The sequence below is a fragment of the Vidua chalybeata genome, chromosome 1 (genome assembly GCF_026979565.1).
Source record: "Vidua chalybeata isolate OUT-0048 chromosome 1, bVidCha1 merged haplotype, whole genome shotgun sequence".
Lineage (NCBI taxonomy): Eukaryota > Metazoa > Chordata > Aves > Passeriformes > Viduidae > Vidua > Vidua chalybeata.
This window is the reverse complement of record NC_071530.1, coordinates 118,276,828-118,295,200: the sequence shown is the minus strand read 5'-3', so window position 1 is coordinate 118,295,200 and position 18,373 is coordinate 118,276,828. Positions and strand designations below refer to the sequence as shown.

Below are 18,373 nucleotides of genomic sequence, written 5' to 3'. Positions count from 1 at the left end.
GTGCGAAGGTTACGTGGAGGAACGAGGAAACAGAAAACCTTTGCCTTTATGGGGATCAAGGATCAAGATGCTGAGCCTGGTGCTGTTAGAGTTTTTTTCGGCCTTAACGGTGCCTTGATTCGATATTAAACCAAATCTAATTTCGGTATCTCGTGGGGTGGGGAATACCCACTTTGGGTTTCAACCCAGGAGATGGGCACTCCCTGTCCATACAGCATCAGGTGTTATTCACACTACATTGTTTTACAGAACACGCTACACTTTATTTGAGCAATAAATTCAAGTTTTGGTGGTAACCGTCTTTGGAGAAAAAAAAAAATCCAAAACAAATGGAGCTGCGCGAGGGGCGTGTTCCTAGACTACAGCCCTCGGACTACATCTCCCGGCCTGCACCGCGCCTCTCCCAGGAACAAAGAGCTCCACGATTCGCGGAGGGCCGCTCTCGGTACGCGCCAATCGCGCCGCGCGGTGTTGCGCCGTGCCGGGTCAGAGCGGGCTCCGGTGGGTGGTGCAGGCGCTCTCGTTCCGGTGCTCATCCCGCGGTTCCTCCCGAGCCTCTTCCCGTGCTCCTCCCGCCGCTCTCCGCAGGCCGCCCCGCCCCGCCCCGCGGGACATGGGGGCGCGGAGCTGAGCTGCGAGTCCGCCCAGGGACGGCTTCTGCGACGGTACGGCCCTGCCGGGGAGGGGAACAGGCCGCGCCGGGAAGGACCCTGCGGGGGCGGCGTGTGCGGCCGAGCCCCCCTGCCTTCCAAATACATCCCGGAGCTCCTGTTGCCCGATGGGTGCGGGGCTGAGTCTCCCCGGACTGCGGGGCCTGGGGAGCTGAGTCCCGGGGCCCGGTCCCAGCCGGGCTGAGGCCTCGGCCGCCTAGGGAGGGCTGGCAGCGGAGCTGTGGAGGTTCCTCTCCAGGGCCGCCCCGGCGAGAGCGCAAAGCGGAGGGGGAGAGCGGCAGCGAGGCAGAGCTGTGGTGCCTGGGTCAGGCTTTGATCTCAAAGCTACGAAGAGGGGACAGGAGCAGGCATCTGGCTCGCTGCTCTGCCGGACTCCTGAATTATAGATATCTTATTATAACTTTTAAGACCACCTATTTTTTTTTTAATTAAAAAACTCCGGGAAGTGGGCGGAGGCGCGAGTTTTGGTGGAATTGATTGTTGCAGGTCACGGAGAAGGGTGAGGGTTTCAGAGTTGTCTCCGGAGTTAAGGCTTAGGAGAGATGGAGATAAGAGGATAAGAGAATCTTGCAATGGTTTGGGTTGGAAGGGACCTTGAAGAGCATCTAGTTCTAAGTCCCCTGCCCTGAGCAGAGACACCTTCCACTAGACCAGGTTGCTCAGAGCTCCATCCAAGTTGGCCTTGAACACTTCTAGGGATTAGGCATCCACAACTTCTCTGGGCAACTTGTTCCAATGCATCACCACCCTGACAGCAATTTCCTCCAATATTTAATCCAAACCTGCCCCTTTTCAGGTTAAAGACATTAGCCCTTGTCCTATCACTATATGCCTTTGTCCCTCTCCATCTTTCTTGCAGCTCCCTTCAGATGAGTGTAGCCTAATGGAATAGGAGGAGATAAAATTTCGTGGGTGGGTTTTTTTCACAGGATTAGAAGTAAAAAGGGAAAAGGTGATCAGGATGGAAAGAGTTATAGGAAGAATCTGGTGCTTGGGACACAGATGTGGAAGTCAGAGACTTTGATTAGCATCAGCTCCACTCCTGACTTGATTTTTAAGTCTTGAATAGTAAGTTCCTTCCTGTACTATGGAAAATAGTTAATAATACTCAACAGAGTTGGTTTGGCTTTGTTTGTTTGGTGGTTTTGTTCACTGAGGTTTTGTTTTGTTTCTTTTATATTAGAGTTTTTTCCTTTGGAAACACAAACTTGTATTGGTTGAGCTACTGTATCTCCCAGTTGATATCTTTTTGATTTCTGATAGTCCAGAGAAATAGTCTGGAAACTAATCATTGGCCTGTACTTTTCACTCTAGCACTCTCCTGAAGTAAGAAGCATTGACTTAGAGGTTAACAGTATTTTTTTTCTCTGTGAAAATTTCAGAAATTATTATAATATAAATACATGTTTATGGTTCATTGTTTTTGATGAGTTTGATAAATTTATGTTCCTCAGAAGCCAACCTTCAGTGAAGAAAAGCTATTTAATGTTGGCAAATGATGTTAAAAGAATGTGATCGCTTAAAAATTGTATTTGTTTTTTATGTGGGGGGAAATAAGTGATTTAACAAATTAACAATATGTATTCACTCCCACTTTTGTGCCTTAAGTTACATGGCTGAGTTGGTACTGGCAACAATCAGGACTACAGTTAGCATTTAGTGGTTTCTGAGGCATGAAGAAACTGGTTTTTTATGCCAAGATTTTAGCATTTTCTCTGAACAAACCTATGCTTTTGTTGCCTGTTAAGTAGTTATTATTAAACAGCTCTGCAATCTGATACTCTCACACTAACATGTGTCTCCTTTGAAATTGATCTGGTGGCTTGGACTTCGACTGGAGCAAGGCGTGATCTGCTTGCTCTCTTTTTTATCGAGGGATACTTGTGAAAAGGAGAAAAAAACAACTCAAACACAGCCTCTAAAGCCCTTTCTACCTTTGAATGTCTGGCATTACACTAGTTATTTTATATATAGATGAAGAATAAAGCTTAATGTTCACTGTTCTTGATGCACTGTTAGTATTTTGTTGACTTTTGTGGTTCATTTTTCTGTAAAATTTTTGATTGCCAAAGCTACTCTGAAAAGACTTTGGTTTTTGCACCTTTACACAGAAGGATGTTTATAGAGGTCTAGGGTGCCTTGTGAGAAGACTGGATTTATTGAAAACATTTGTCACTAGAGTAAGGAGAAAAAAACAACACACAAGACTGCCATAAAGATTGACTGGTCTGAAATGACATATAGGAAACAAATAAAAACATTATTATCCAAATATATCTGTTCTCTGCATAGGAAGTTTAGATTTCCAATTTATAAATTTCAGGACCCACATCCTTACCAATTCCATCCACCTACCATGATGAATTCTAGTCCTTGAGTTTTTTATACCTGTTTGTTTTGAACAAATAATTGCCTTTGTGCTTTTTTTTTTTTGTCTCTGTTTTAATTGATGATAAATGTTGTGATAGTAGTAATATTTTTTTTTCAGCAGGTATTTTGTATGAATGGTGCAGAAAAGATGAATTCTGCTATGAGTGAGGAGCCTGATGCACTATCTGTGGTTAACCAACTCCGAGATCTAGCAGCTGATCCATTGAACAGACGGGCCATTGTTCAGGATCAAGGATGCCTGCCAGGTCTTATTCTGTTTTTGGACCATCCCAACCCTCAGGTTGTTCATTCAGCTTTACTAGTAAGTATTCTGGAGATAATTTTCTATGTTGGTAGGGCATTTTTAAACTTCATTAAACAAGTTGTTTAAACAAGCAGTTTACAAATGAAACTGTTTAAACAAGTAAAAATGTGAAAAATAGTGCCTGGTTTTATATTATGTTGATATTCATTACATGTATTTTAAAAATGACACATTGTTCCAGGGGATTTTTTTAGAAGATATTAATTTACTTTGCATTTTTTCCCTAGTACAGCTATTTCACTTTTTGTGTGGAGTGAGGTAAGGACCCTTAAATCTCTTTTTTAAGATGAAGTCATAGAGCTTGGTAGATATGGACAGTGACTTGATTTTCACTTTATAAAAATCAAAATCCAGTCACAGGATGACTTAGGTTAGAAACAAGCTCCCGAGGCAATGTAGTCCTATCCCATGCCCAAATTAGGTGCAATTAGATCACAGCTCATGGTTGTGTTCGCTTGATCTTCAACACCTTGAAGGATGAAGATTCCATAACCTCTCTGGCACACTGTTCCAGCATTTGAACTGCCTCATGGTATTAAAAATAAACAAAACCCTCTCAAACCTGAAAGGACCAACCAAAACAATATCTATCAGTATCTAATACAACTTGTTCCAGTTTTTGCCTGTTTCTTCTCATTCTAAACCATAAACGCTGAAGTCCTTGGTTTCTTATCCCAAAGTGTAATATTAGCTTAAAAAAATTATTTCTTGCTTAGAAATGGGAGAAATGAAAGTCAGAATTTAGACATTTCAAGAGCTGAATTAGACTTCTAAGATTTTAAGTTACTGAAGTTTATGTGGTGCTCCTTTCTTTTCAGTTATGTCATTTAATTGTAAAGAATGTGAAAGAACAAAGCTGGCTTTTAGATGTGTACATGGCAAGTGTACATTATTATCACTGATGCCTATCTGTACCATAATTCTTTGGTTTTTGTGTTGCTTTTGTAGTGGATATTAGTGGATTTGTTGAAATTATTTTAGTGACTCTGATTTCTTTTGTGTTAGAGGAGGGAGGTCCCATAAGCCAGGAAACCATTTTAGGTTAGTCTTGCCATAGCATTTGGCAGACTATAATTTTCTTCAGTAGGAGAACATAGATTTGAGTTTACTGTTCTTGGAAATGTGTTGCATTGGTTTTCTTCCCAGTGTAGTTTCCTTAGGCTGTGATCTTAAAAGAAGTTCTTGTTTGGATGTCCCACTATCTTTTTCCTTCCTTTGTTATGCTGGGCTCTGTATTCTCACTGCCTGCATGAGATTCACAAATCAGTCTCTTGATCATGTTACAAAAACTAGTACTACATGAAAGGACTGGTTTTGTCAAGAGTAATCCACTTTGCAGTGTATTCCACAGCCGCTGATAGTACTCAAGTTGTGTTGAAAGGAAATCTTGGGTGAGGATGGGAGGCAGACGGGTTGTTGCATGTAGTGGTAACCTACAGTTAGAGTGGTTTAAGAGTCAGGATTTAGAGACCAGGATGTGGCTGCAATGAGAAATGGATCAATTTACTGTGAATACATGTTCTGGTCTGCTACTCAGACTCCTTGTGTTAATGAGTTCTTGAACTGCTTAGGTTCTGAAGGTGTAGCTATCTTTGCTGACAACTTTTTAGACTTCATATTTTATATTTTTCCATTCTGAAAAGTCTTTTTGTTTTTGTAGTCATTCTGTTGGTTAAAAAGTGCTTCCTTTTGAATGGGAGTAGTTAAAAGTAATGATCTTCCATTAAATATGTACCTAATAAAGGGATGTGCAGCACTGACTTTAAATTTCTTCTTGTACTGCTCAGAAATTCCTGTACTTGAAATTGTAATAATCTGTATGAATCATAATAGTTCCATATTTAACTTTTTTGATGTGTTGTAGAACTTTTCAGGGAGGGTGTTTTTCTTTGTATCTGATGAAGAATTGATATATATGTTCTATATATTTCTGTTTCTGGTTTTCTCTAGTCTTGATTTCAGAAATTCTTTATGAGATACTTCAAATATTAGAAGTTTTGAATGATTTATAAAAAAAAAAATCAGAAGTAACACAGGCAATACTATTATTATTATTATTTCTTCCCCTCTTAAATTTGGACTAAAATTTTATGAAACAGGACCTTGAAGTTAAGGAACTATAAAATTTCACATAAAAACCATCAAAGATGTCTTTTTATCAAGACTGGCAGCAGTGTATTTTATGTTAAAGTATGCAGGCAGTCCTATTCCATATGTTGAACTTACTTGATGAACTCACCTATGTGAGCCTTAAAGCTAACGCAGGTAAGTGTTTAGCTGAACAGAAGCTGAGCCAAAGTTTTTCTATGCTTTCAGTGTACTGTGTTTAATAAGTGTAAATGTTCTTTGAAGAGATACCTTTGTATCTCCTGTGGGAGGCAGGAGGGATGGGAGCTTCCTACTGTTGAAAAGTTGGTCTCATGACTTTGGCTTTATTTGAGCTGTGACTCAAAAAATTAGCTGTTGATGATAAATGTTTTTCCTGTCCAGCTGAGTTGCACGCTTACTAAACTGCCAGAATAAAAATGAGAAACTTGTTGCACCAGCAAGGATACATTTCATAGCATGCAAGTTAGTTAAGAGGTATCATTTAGGTATTTACCCATAGTTGAAAAGTAAGATAATAAATGGATATACAACATTTATAAGCTGATACTATTGATACTGGTCCGCATCAGGAAATAACAAAAATCACATCTCAGGTTCTTACCATGCCAGACAGCAGCCAGAGTTTCTTGAAAGGCAATAAAATGGTCTTGTGAATTTTACCTGATATGTGCTGGAGATGACTTGGAAAAAACAAACCCCCATGATTAGTCCTCTATTCCTGAAGGGATTAAGGAGCATGTTATTTTTAAAGCAGTTACTGTGCAGTGTAGCTGCTACATGGCTATATATAAAGAGTTGGTGTGCTTCTAAACCTTGTGTCACAAACTCTGTTTTATGAGTCATTGTATTTGTGTATTGCAGGATTTTTCAAGTGCAGTTCTTGTACCTACATCAGTAAAACACCTTTGGAGGCTCCTTCTAAGAAAACTTTCTCAGCACAAACAATAGAGAGATGTCTCATGCAAAGAAGGACCGACATTTTAATTGGAAGAGTGTTATGTTAGGAGGTCATATGAATATGCAGTTACCAGCTAGGGTCAACAGTGTAAAGTTGTGCAAAGAATCTACCTTGAAAGTCAAGTAAACAAAACCTTGAGCAACAAATAAGTGCAATTTCCCAGTTTAGGTCACAGTAAGCTAAGGAGCTTGTTGCTGCTAGTCTTATTCCTGTATGGAGTGATGAAATTGCAGTTAGTCTTCAAAAGCTTACACTTGTGTTAGACCTCTTGTTTGTGGACAGTAGGAATTTGGTAGTGGTGAGGTTTCTATTTCTAGTACTGGGGGAGTCCACAGAATTGATGGAAATGATACTGGAAGCATCATGTATAAAAACTACTTTAGATCTCAGGTCACATAAATGTTTATTGGAAGGGACTTCTGGAAGTCATTCACTTCAGTTTCCTGTTTGAATTGGGACTGTCACCAGCACTCAATCAGGTCAGTTGTAGCTTTGTCTCGTTCATTCTGCAGTTCCACTAGGTTGTCTGTTCCAGTGTTGTACTACCTTCAGAGGAAAAAAGCTTTTTATAATACCTGATTTGAACTTCCCAAGCTACAGTTTGTGGCTGTTCCCCCTTGTCTGCTGCTGTAGAGGAAAGTTGGGCTCGACCATCTTTGTAAAAGCTTCTTGCATAGCTGTAGACAGCTGTTAAATTGCTCCTTAGGCTCTCAGCTGGTATAAGCAAACCCAGTCTCTCAACCTTTTCTCATAGATTAGATATTCTGTGCTTTCTGTGTATTTATAAAAATAATATAATTTTTTGATGTTCATAGTAGGTGATAATTCTTTCTCTTCCTACTAGAACTGCCTCTGTGACTGTTTTGCAGATGTGCACTGACAGAAATGACTGGTAATGTACTGGATGTGTTGCTAATCTGCTGTGGTCCTCTTTCTTTTAGGCTCTCCGCTATTTGGCTGAGTGCCGTGTCAACAGAGAAAAGATGAAAAGTGAATTGGGTATGATGCTCAGCTTACAGAATGTAATACAAAAGTAAGTTTACAATGGGATATTGGATCCAAACCTTGTAAACGTGTAATTGTGATACAAAGTGAAACTTGGACTGAATTTGTATACTAAGTTTCTAATATTTCCTTCTTGAAATTATGTGACTGCAAGCAATTAATGATTTTCATGTTACGGTATTTTGAAGTAGTCATGAAATATTGATTTGCAGGTCATTTGCCAAACAAGAAGGTTTTTTTGCCTTGTTACATGATAACTAATTTTGTCCCTTTGGTTCAGGTTTTCTTATAATCCTTCTCATTATTGCATAAGGTTGCCTTGCAGTAGTATATTTAAAGAAATAGCTTGGCATCTGCCACATTTCTTCTTTGAACCCCACCTAACGGTAGGGAATTTGTTTCAGTGTATTTTTGGAAGTACGTATCTGCAGTTCTGTGTTGAGAGAACACGTTGCAGATGGAGTAGAATTTAATGAGGTTTGTAGTGGTCTTTGATATCTTTGTATGAGGTGTCAGATGGGTTTTGTCTCTTAAAATTTGTGATTGTTGGATCTTCTCAAGATTTCTAACTGCTGAGTCTTTGAGTTCTGGAAGATCTCTGTGTACATGCACACTGGAGATGATGCACGTGTGCACTTAATCAACAGAAATTTATGTGATTAAGGTGAATCACTATTCAAAAGAAACCCCAACAGCCTTCTTCAAAGATTAGTCTGTCATAGCAGAAATCAACTTGCCATTAAACTATCTGAAGGTGATTATTTTACACACAGTTTGGTAGTGCTCTGTTGGAGCTCTGGACTTTGGAGATGTGAGGAGCTGTTCCATGGGGGAGGAGAAAAGTAATGTTGCTGCATTGAGATGTCTCAGATGAATGTTTAAAACAATTATTTAGAATAGGGTAAACTACAAGTGGAATTGTATATTAAATATTTAAGTAGAAAAGTTTTGAGTATTTTAATATGTTAGTTGAACCTCTGTCACTTGTGCTGTAGATGCATGAATTTCTTTTAGAAAAACACAAGGCTAGACACTGCTACTTCCTTCATCCCACAGCCCCGCCAATTCTTGGAGCTGTGTCCTATTATCACAGAATGTTAAGGGGTTGGAATGGACCTTAAGGATCATTTAGTCCCTACCCTCTAGACCAAGTTGCTCAAGTCCTTATCCAACCTGGATTTGAACACTGTCAGGTTTGGAGTACCCACAACCTTCCTGGGCAACCTGTTCCAGTGCCTAACCACTGTCACTGTAAATAATTTCTCCCTAATATCTAACCTCTTTCAATTTGTACTTATTGCATTGTGTCCTATTGCTACAGTTCCTGATGAAGAGTCCCTCTCTGGTTTCCCAGTAGGCCCTGTCAAAAACTGAAAGGTTACAATGAGGTTTCCACCCAACCTTCTCTTCTCCAAGCTGAAGAGCCCCAGCTTCCTCAGCCTGTCTTTGTAAGGGAGGTGCTCCAGTCCTCTTATCAGCTTTGCAGCCCTCCTCTGGACTTGTTCCAACATTCTGTGTCCTTCTTATGTTGGTGGCACTGGAACTGTGCTCAGCAGTTCAGGTGGGGTCTCACAAGAGCAGAGTAGAGGGGGAGAATCACCTCCTTCAACCTGCTGGCCACACTGCTTATGGTGCAGCCCAGGATTTGGGATTAGTATTGGATATTACAGGATTATTGTTGTATTTCCCTCTTTCTGACACTCCTTATCTGTACGTGTGAACCTGAAGGAGGGGAAATTATGGTTTGTACTCAAGTTCTGTGTGATCTAGGAAATATTCCTACTGTTTACCTTTAAGGACTTAATTAATTGTGCTAAAGCTAAAGACAATTATGTATTGGTATGGAATTCAGCATTATGCCTGAGTGTCATCTTATGATTCACCAGTTATGCAAAACACAAGGATTTAAAACATGTGTCTTAAAAAGAAAAATAAATGAAGTTACTAAAATTTAGAAGAGATGTGTCAATTTTTTAAAAATAGTGTAATAATTATAACTTTTGAAGTGATAGGTATTCTAATATGATACATAGAGAGAAAAATGGAATTAAGTCTTAGGATATTCATCTTTTCTAAGGACAAGCATAATTAAGTGAAATATACAGGAGTCTTTGCTACTTTCAGAGTAACAATAAGACCTGAAACATTTAGGTAATAACAGAAGCATGTGTTTCAAAAGAACTTACTTTTAGCATAGATTACATGCCTATTTAGAGTGCAGAGACATCCTGAAAAAGTTGAGAGGGGAATGGTAGTGTAGCTTGCAAATATTACTTGGGAAACATTAAAGAATTTTATGGAAAGCTCTTCAACATTTTTTCCTAGGTTTCAGTTTCAAGGGCCAAAAGAGTGAAGTTCAGATATACGTAGAAAATGAGAGATAAGTCAATGAAAACTGGAAATCTTGTAGGTGTTTTTTTTTTTTTTTTTTTTTTTTCTAGAAAGCTCTTTGGCAACAGTAAGAACATACGTTTGATTTGTATGCATGTAACATTTGGAAAGTGTGATATCATGAAAATTTAAATACATAGCATCTTCAACCACAAGACTTTGTCATGTGCTTGTCAGGATTTTAGGTTTTAATGTTGACAGGAAATGCTGAAGTTGAGTTTTGTACTGCTTGCATAAATATGGGCAAAGATGGTAGAAAAGTACCGAGAAGATAAATGTAGAATTACTTATATCACAATCAGGTTTTGGGTTGTGGGGTTTTTTGTTAAGAAAGTCTATAGGGCAGTAAACAAGGTCTCTGCTGTCTTTGATTTGCTTTACAAAATGCAGGTTCTAGCTTATAATTGATTTCAGTTTACCAGAAGATGATGTAGTCTGTTGAACTGAAACTAGACATTAATAGATGCTTTGGTCTAAAGTACTTCATGCTCTCTGTTCCCGTGTACTTTCCAGAATCTGTGTATTTAACTCATTGCTTTATCTAAAAATTTTTTTTATTATTTTCAGAATTTAATTTGGGATTTAATTTTTATTTTTGGTAATATGGTACAAAAATGCAAAAAAAAAAATTATACAAAAAAGATAGGAGCTTCTGTCAGAATTCTGCTTTTCCTGTTTTTGTTTCTTTCTTTCAGGTGAGACAAAACCCAGCATCTAGTCACTGGCTTTTTGCTTCTGACAGATGATGCACATCCTGCCATCTGAATAGTTCCTTTTCACCAATGATTTTTCAACACTCACTGTCCATTTTCTCACTTAACTAAATAATATACAGTGGCTTTCCCTGTTCAGTACTGATTTATGACAAACTGTATTCTGCCACTGATAAAGCTGTGGTATGTCTTCTCAAGCAATGAAATGGAATGCAGGCAAATCACAAACTGAATAATTGTCATATTTCAAACTTAAGTTTATGTTCAGCAGTGCTGAACTGATGCTGTGCTAGGAAGTTGAGGTTTTTTAGCATTCCAGTTTTTTTTTGCTGTCAGTTACGCAAATCCTGAAATTTGAGGGCTTTTCTTACCATATGTCTTCATAAGCCTTGAAGGTTTCTGTGTGAGAGACCTCAAGTTCAGATATAGAATTTTTTCTCATAACCTAAGTGCAGTTCATAACAAGTCTAACAGATATTTAAATGATCAATGCCATCAACTGGAAAGTAGTTGGAATTGGTTTTCTGCTGATGGCATCTTGTAGTAGTACATGGGAGCCTCAGGCACAAGCCCCAACCCTTCCATTGCAAGTAATACACAACCAAGGGGAAAAGGCTATGCCACTTAACTAAACTCAGTATCATGATGGCAAAGGACTACTTCTTTCATGGAGAACTACTGATGATGAGAGTTGAAACTGAGTGCCACCTGTTTATCCAATCACAGAATGGCCTGGGTTGGAAGGGACCTTAAAGATCATCTAGTTCCAGCCCCCTGCCTTGGGCAGGGACACCTTGACCAGGTTGCTTGGAATGCCATCCAACTTGGCCTTGAACACTTCTAGGGTTGGGGAATCCACAGCTTCTCTGGGGAGCCTGTGCCAATGCCTCACCACCCTCACAGTAAAGAATTTCTCCTTTGCTAGGGATCTCAGTGATAAGCAGTAAATTGCACTGCATCATGAACAATGAGTAGGAAATACTTGAGACATCTGAGTTCAACAGTTCTTTGAGGTACCTTCATGTCTTCTTCTGTGACTTACCAGTCTTCTAGTATTATCTGATCAATTTTTTGCCGTTTTGCTTATTCTAAGTTTCAAAGCTCAGTTGTGAAAATCATGTTGCTACTCAAAAGTGATGTCTGGCTGACTCCTTAGTTGATGCTATGCTTAAGGAGCAAAGAATAGGTTTCAGGTTCACTGTGACTGATTTTCAAGGCATATGAACACTAGATTTTGCTAACAGAAGAGTAACAAATTTTAAATGTAGATCCTGGAAGTTACAGGTTCTACAGAAGTATGGAATGTCAGCTCTGAGGAGTACAGAATGAAAATTTGATGGCAGGTAGATATTTTTACGTTTAGGATTTGTTTTCTGAGTGAACTTGATTTGGAACACAGGACTTTCTAAGCTTCTTCATGTGAAAGACTTTATATACTTTCACATTTTCTAGGACATATGAAGAGCTGTTTCAGCTTTCATGGAATACTTCAAAACATTTTTCAAGTATAAAAATTTCTGATTCTCTGTTCTTGCTGCTTTTTTCCTTAGCAAGGGCGATTTTTTTTGTTTTGTTCACCTACATCTGCTTAATTTTAAGTGAAACTTGAGGCATTTTTCCATGTTATAAGCTAGGAATAAACAATTGTGTTGGAGAGATATCAGACCTTTAAAATCTCTACCTGGAGGTTTCCAAACTTCTCTGTTTTTAAATGGTTGATATTACAAAAACCTTACACTCTCTTATCATGTGTATGTGCAGAAGTGTTTGCATAAATAGGTAAAAAAAGGTAGAAGAGATTGAAGCTCTTTGAATACTGGTGTTTCATTGTATTTCAGTAGTCATCAGCAGTAATTTAATATTGAAAACTGGTTTAGTTGCTGGCTTTATGAATTGTGTAGAGGACTTAATGTGTCCATATGGACTTTCTAAAATGTTATTAGCAGCTTCTAGAATTAAAATTAAGATTTATTGCCTACAAGGAAATACACTAATTTGTGTTCAGAGTGAAAGTGTCTTTTGATGGACAATAAAGGTCAAAGTTCATAATTTTTCATAATCTTTATGAGCAGCATAATGGTACTGTTTCAGTATAACTAGTCTGTATTTAAAAAAAAACCACTGATGAAGAGTCAATGTACTAAATAGCTCTTATTATGGAATGGCAAATTACTGAGAGTAAAATTCCAATTACTTAGCTAAAAGAGCTTTTCAAGATAGTCTTCCTTTGCCAGGTTGTCAGATTTAACAAGCTGAACTAAATCCAGTGCATTAATCAGCTCTTCCAATTTATTACTTGCCTAAGAAGATTAGGGCAATTAATATGTGTTTAATTAGAGTCCCTTGCAAATCTGGTAAAATACATGCAGTCTATAATTGCTGACTTCTTACTCAATTTTAATTTTTGGTAGTCTTAATTACCTGCACTTTTTGAAAATTTAATTATTCATTGAAACCAGCAAATTTTAAATTTATGATATCTGACAAAAAAAAAAAAAGCAAAAACCAAGTATTTCAGATACTATTTGTTAAAATTAAAATAGTAGGGATGTAGCATCACAATAGTTTTATAATTTTTTTTGTTGTGTGGCATACTATTTTCTCTTCTCTGTGAGAAAGACAGGGCAAAGGCCATATCTTAATTAGGAAGCAGGCAAACTATGTATTTAAAGGGATATCTGATGATTAAAAGGAAGTTGCCATATAGCTTCAAGATTATACTTTGTGAGAAATTACAGTTACAAATGCATTAAATGTAAGAAATTTACAGTTTTTTTGTTATTAAGTGGAATACTTAAATTTTGATCTGCAAAGTAGAAGGAAACAGCTTTTTATAAAATGTAGAGATTTTATTTTTCTCTACCTGAATCACTTAGTAATGCTGTTTTTGTAATCCTTGGCATGTGAGGTTTCTTTAACACGTCAGAGTTGAGAAACAGTTGAGATTGGGTAATGGGAATCACGATTCTGTTTCATAATCATTTTTTTCAACTCTACACTACTTGTGATTCTGCACTGAGAAGTTGTGTTTTTGGAGAAAAATGTGATTATCCTAGGCTTTGGATTTTCATGTGAGCAGTAGGTTCCAAAAACTTTGGTTTTAGTCACTATTTCCAAATTGTAGTGTATCACCTGAAGAATAATACACATACCTCTGTTCCATGTTAACTTTCCTGGCGTTTCCTTTCCTGTTATTTTTCCCAATAAAATGACACCCTTGGTTGCTGCTGCATCTCTGGGCTGTGGGGCTCCAGTGTATTTATTGCTGGAGCAATGTGTTAATAGAAGGTCACAGCAGCAAGACGCTTGCAGGCTGTTCTGTTCAGCATTGTTAAGCAAAATCGCTTAATATCCGCCTCTGTCCTCCATACCCTGAGTTTCTTTAAAGAATGTTTTTGTTGTATATTTTCTAAATGGTACAAGTTTTGGCAATAGATTGTTTCTTAAGTTACTTTTAACAAAGCATCCTTTCCCCCTTCCCCCCAAAACAAAACAATGAACAATGAAATATTACAAAATGTAGGAAACATCAGTATGTCCTCTTTAAAAATGCCACATTATTTATTCTAAGTAACTGAAGGTTCCTTTTGTCTATCAAAGGCTTTCTGGTATTTGAAGGAGGTTATATCTTGGGGGGGGGGGGTTAATGTAGTGAGCTACCTCAGTTAGTTAGGTGTGTTCTCAGTACAAGTTCTGCTCTTTTTGTTTATGGTGAACTAACAAACAAAAAAACAACTAACAACTTTGGTTCAGCAGTCTTTGTTTCCTCTAGTGTATTTCAGTGTTAGTTAACCGTATAGGAAGTTATGATCTCAACACAGAGGTCCAGGCACAGGAACAACTGATGACAAATAAAACATGAAAAGCGTTAGTTAAAATCCTACTGTTACAATATTGGTATTAAGTTAGACTTCAGTCATAATGTAATAGGATTTCTGGGAGAATCTTTTGGCTGCTGTGAGGTAAGGAAATAAGATTTAAAGTCTTGGAAAGATGGATGTCATTTGTAAGAATAGTTAAACACTGGATTGTCAGCAAATCAAATGTAACTAGCAATTTACATGTTGAAATACTACTGTGAGTTTATATTTTGCATGAGTTAATATAACTTAGCAGTTGTGCAAATATCTGTTCTAAAGGTTTGTTTTGAGAGGTACAACTTAAAATAAGCTTACTGTTTGTGTGTAGAGTTGATCACAAAAAATACAAAAGCATGACCCAATGGAGGGGTCTTCTTTGTGTCCTAACATGATGTACTTTTAATGTTAGTGGAGTTTTTTTTATTGTTTATCTCAGGACCTCTCTGCAGTCAGAGACATTACACAGTCATCATTTCTACTTGCATGCCATTTGCTTAGTGAGCTCTACATGATTGGTACTGTTTCTGTACTCAACAGTTTAGGTGTTTGTTAGTATCTAGTTTTGGATTTTGTGTTTTCTATTCTTTTTATTATGTCATGTTTGTGTAATTTCTATTACAATATTTTTGACTACAATCAGAAATACAGTTTAGTTTTGCCCTTTGTTCTCCAAGCTACTGCTTTTACCTCACAGTGTTCCACTTGATGTCTGGCACTTTTATCAGGACTGTTGGTTGTTCAGCTTTACACTGCCTGATGTCTGTCTCACTGTAGTCCATGTACAGTGCTTCCATGGACTTTTCAGAGTACCAGTTCAGTACATACTGGTTCAATGGAGCAGCTTTTACTCTGCTCTGTCAAAGCATTTGCAGGCTCCATGAAACAGCAGAACTTTTGTTACTGCTTTCTGTGTGGCACTTGCAATTGATATAAAACTTTCTCTGACACCACAGCGCTTGCTTGCATTTCAACAGTTTCTTTTGCCTCTTCTTTAATAGAAATGTTTCTTTTTCTTGGCATTTTGAGAATTTCATGTTGACTAATTGACAAATAGGTAACAAAATAAGTAGTTGTTAATGCAGTGTTTTTATAAAGACTACCTGCAAGTTCCTCAAAATCATGGCCTTTGGTTGGTTTACAATGACTGGCTTAAGAATATGATAAGCAATGAAAGTAATTACCTATCCATTGAGGTGCCTAAGTTCTACAGTGGTGATTTATGTGCAATTACCAGATCGTAGGTTCTGAAGCCTGGAAGAGAATTTTCAGTACCTCTTACTGAGTAAATAGGCATTATTCTTGCTTTGCTGACAGAGGGAGGGCCACAGTCATAATTGCTTTGAGTGCTTTCTGTTTAAATGGGGAAAAAAATCAGTTAAGTTAAAAATGAGCTAGTTGCTTTTCACTGTAGGCAAGAAATACTGTGATGAGTATTGCAGAATTTTACAAATAGAGAACCTTGAAAAACTGAGAAAAGGTTATTAAGTATAAAATAACTTTATTAAAAAGATTTGTTTAAAAGCCTTTTGTGCTCAATATACTGTCTTAACCAGTTTCTTCTTTATTTAGAAATTGGCTGGAACAGGGAGTTAAATATTTTGGGAAGTCATTTAAACTTAAGATGTTTTACTTCTTTTTTTTTTTTTTTTTTTTTTGCAGACTTTATATTAAAACAAATGTGGAACTCAGAAACATTGATTATAAAAAAATGAAGTGGTTTACAGAGTGAGACACAGTATTATGATATGTTAAAAAATAATAGAATCCGAGTTGATATTTAAATAACTGCTGACTGTAGGATAGGAAACAAATACTATAATGCTGAACTGAGTGCCTCAAGATCTGCCTGACATGGTGTGCCAAAAGGCAGCTTCTTTTCTTTCTGTGATGCAGTTCTGTACCTGTGTGAAAGAGTAGAGATTTAAGTGGATTGGCAGAAGAGTCAGGATTAGTAATGGCAACACAGAATGCCTTTAATGCTCAATAAACCTTGTCATCAGCTGGTGGTGAAAGCATTTCAGAAATACAGTGACCTTCTCTGGTTACTATTGAGTTTACAAGAAAAAGTGCTGAGGTAGATTCTTCAGTATGCTGACTTTTACTGATGCTTACTAAAATTAAGAGCTAAAATGCTTTGAAATCAAAACAACAAATTGTGTGGTGAAGTATTTAATACTAGTGCAGGTGTGGATTGACAGTATTGTAGGCTGGAGCAATTTACTTACAAAAAGGACATTGATACATGCTTAACACTGTGAGGTTTCTCTTCTTCCCCTGCCAGTGTCAAATGTCTACAGTTGGTTTACAGTGACCTTGCAGGTTGTATTTGGCCCTGGTCTTTGATCTTCATGGTAAGCATCCCCAAAAAAATGCAGATTTTTTTCTAAGAAACTATAAGTGGATTACCCTTTTATTATTTTTTTATTCCTAAATGCTGCTTGATCAATAAACATAGTAGGGTGCTGGTGTGTGATTAGAACTTAATTGGTTTCAGTTGGGTATTACAGGCAATAAATGCTACAGAGAAAAATGCCTGAAAAGATACTAATGATGATAGAGCCTTCATTAGTAGTTTCTGAATGGAGCTGTAATTTCAGAAGGAAGTGAATTTTATTCTGGAACAATTATATTAAAGTATGTGATTCTCAACTGGATGTATTTCTATCCAGGAATATGTTTTGATACTTTGTTGTCTTGCAGTACCTGCTCTGATATCTTTAGGCAGGATTTTCATTGAATTTTGCAGTAGAAAGTCCTATCTAACTTGAAACAAATTAAAATTGTTAGCACATGCTGTATTTATACAGTATATCATCAACTTCCCACAACACTTTTTTTAAACCTTGTTGTATGCTTCAACCTATTTTGCGTGAGGACTGCAGTCCCTCTGACTAGAAATGAAGCTGCTAATACTGGCTTGCTTAAAAATAAAAAAGTCAGTTCCTTGCTAATAAATAAGTAGTTTAAGAGTAAGGAGAACAAGATGTTTCAATGGTTACCTACTTTGAGTCTCTGCTGAATTAATGATATTAGCAAATTAATCAAATACAAAGCTTAGACACAGATATGTCTACATAGATTAAACTTGCATTCTTTTTTCTCAGGGACAGTTTGCTGCTGTAGTTTAATTCTTTTTATTCATACAGGCTTTGTTTAGGGAAGCCTGTATCTTAGAGCTTTAAAACCTTTTCTTTTCTTTTTTTTTTTACTTTTCTCCAGTAAATTTCACAGAAATAATCAGATGAACCTTACTTTTGAAAACTAAAATAAACAGTGGGGATTTTAAGATATAAATGGATTTTCCAGATAATTATAGAGTATAATCAACTGTTATTATATTATATACTTAGTGCTGTTAGCATGCTGATAACACAAGGAAGTGGTTGGTTTCCTTCAGTGTGTTTCTGAAATGCTTCTGTGCTGAGACTGATTTCAGCGCTACCAATACTTCTACATGGTCACCACAGCATCATTCCCAGAAAGAACTAGGTTTTTAATGTCAGCATTTCATATCTTTCATTGTAAAGAATCAGAGACAGTTGTTGCCCTTAAGATATTTTTTTTAGCCCTGATTCAATTGGTTGAAACCCTATAATAAACATGATTTTTGCCATCCATGAAATTATTACTGTTCATTAGCAGGCAAGATGTTGGAATTAGTGACTGTGAAATTCAACATGGAGTTTGTCTTTTATGTGGACTCTTGTCTAGCAAATGCTGCTATGAAGCCTTTTGAGTTTAGTTGAGTTAACAGGCCCTGTGGGTTTTTTTTGTTGTTGTTTTGATTTTTTTTTTTTTTATGTAGAGTATGTCCATATGGTAGATACCAAGCTGTGGGAGATCAAAAGTTGATTTTCCATTTAATGTATAAATAGCAAGAGTTAAACAAAATTGGATGAATAGCTGGGTTAAGCATATGGCATATGTTCAAATCCATTATCCCATTCTTGAAAGTTCATTCTCTTGTGATC

At 37.3% G+C, this 18,373-nt stretch overlaps 1 protein-coding gene across 2 annotated transcripts in view; it reads left to right on the top strand.

The window, feature by feature from the left end:
- Positions 1 to 483: 483 nt before the first annotated feature.
- ARMC1 (armadillo repeat containing 1) overlaps positions 484 to 18,373 on the top strand; it is a 33,812-nt gene continuing 15,922 nt past the window's right edge. The window contains exons 1-3 of one of the 2 annotated variants that reach the window (XM_053950208.1): positions 484 to 665; positions 3,163 to 3,363; positions 7,375 to 7,466. In XM_053950208.1, the coding sequence (XP_053806183.1) occupies positions 3,172 to 3,363; positions 7,375 to 7,466 (284 nt within the window). In that variant the 5' untranslated portion in view covers positions 484 to 665; positions 3,163 to 3,171. Of the gene's footprint in view, positions 666 to 3,159; positions 3,364 to 7,374; positions 7,467 to 18,373 lie in introns of both variants that reach the window. The other variant, XM_053950216.1, reaches the window with a different exon arrangement.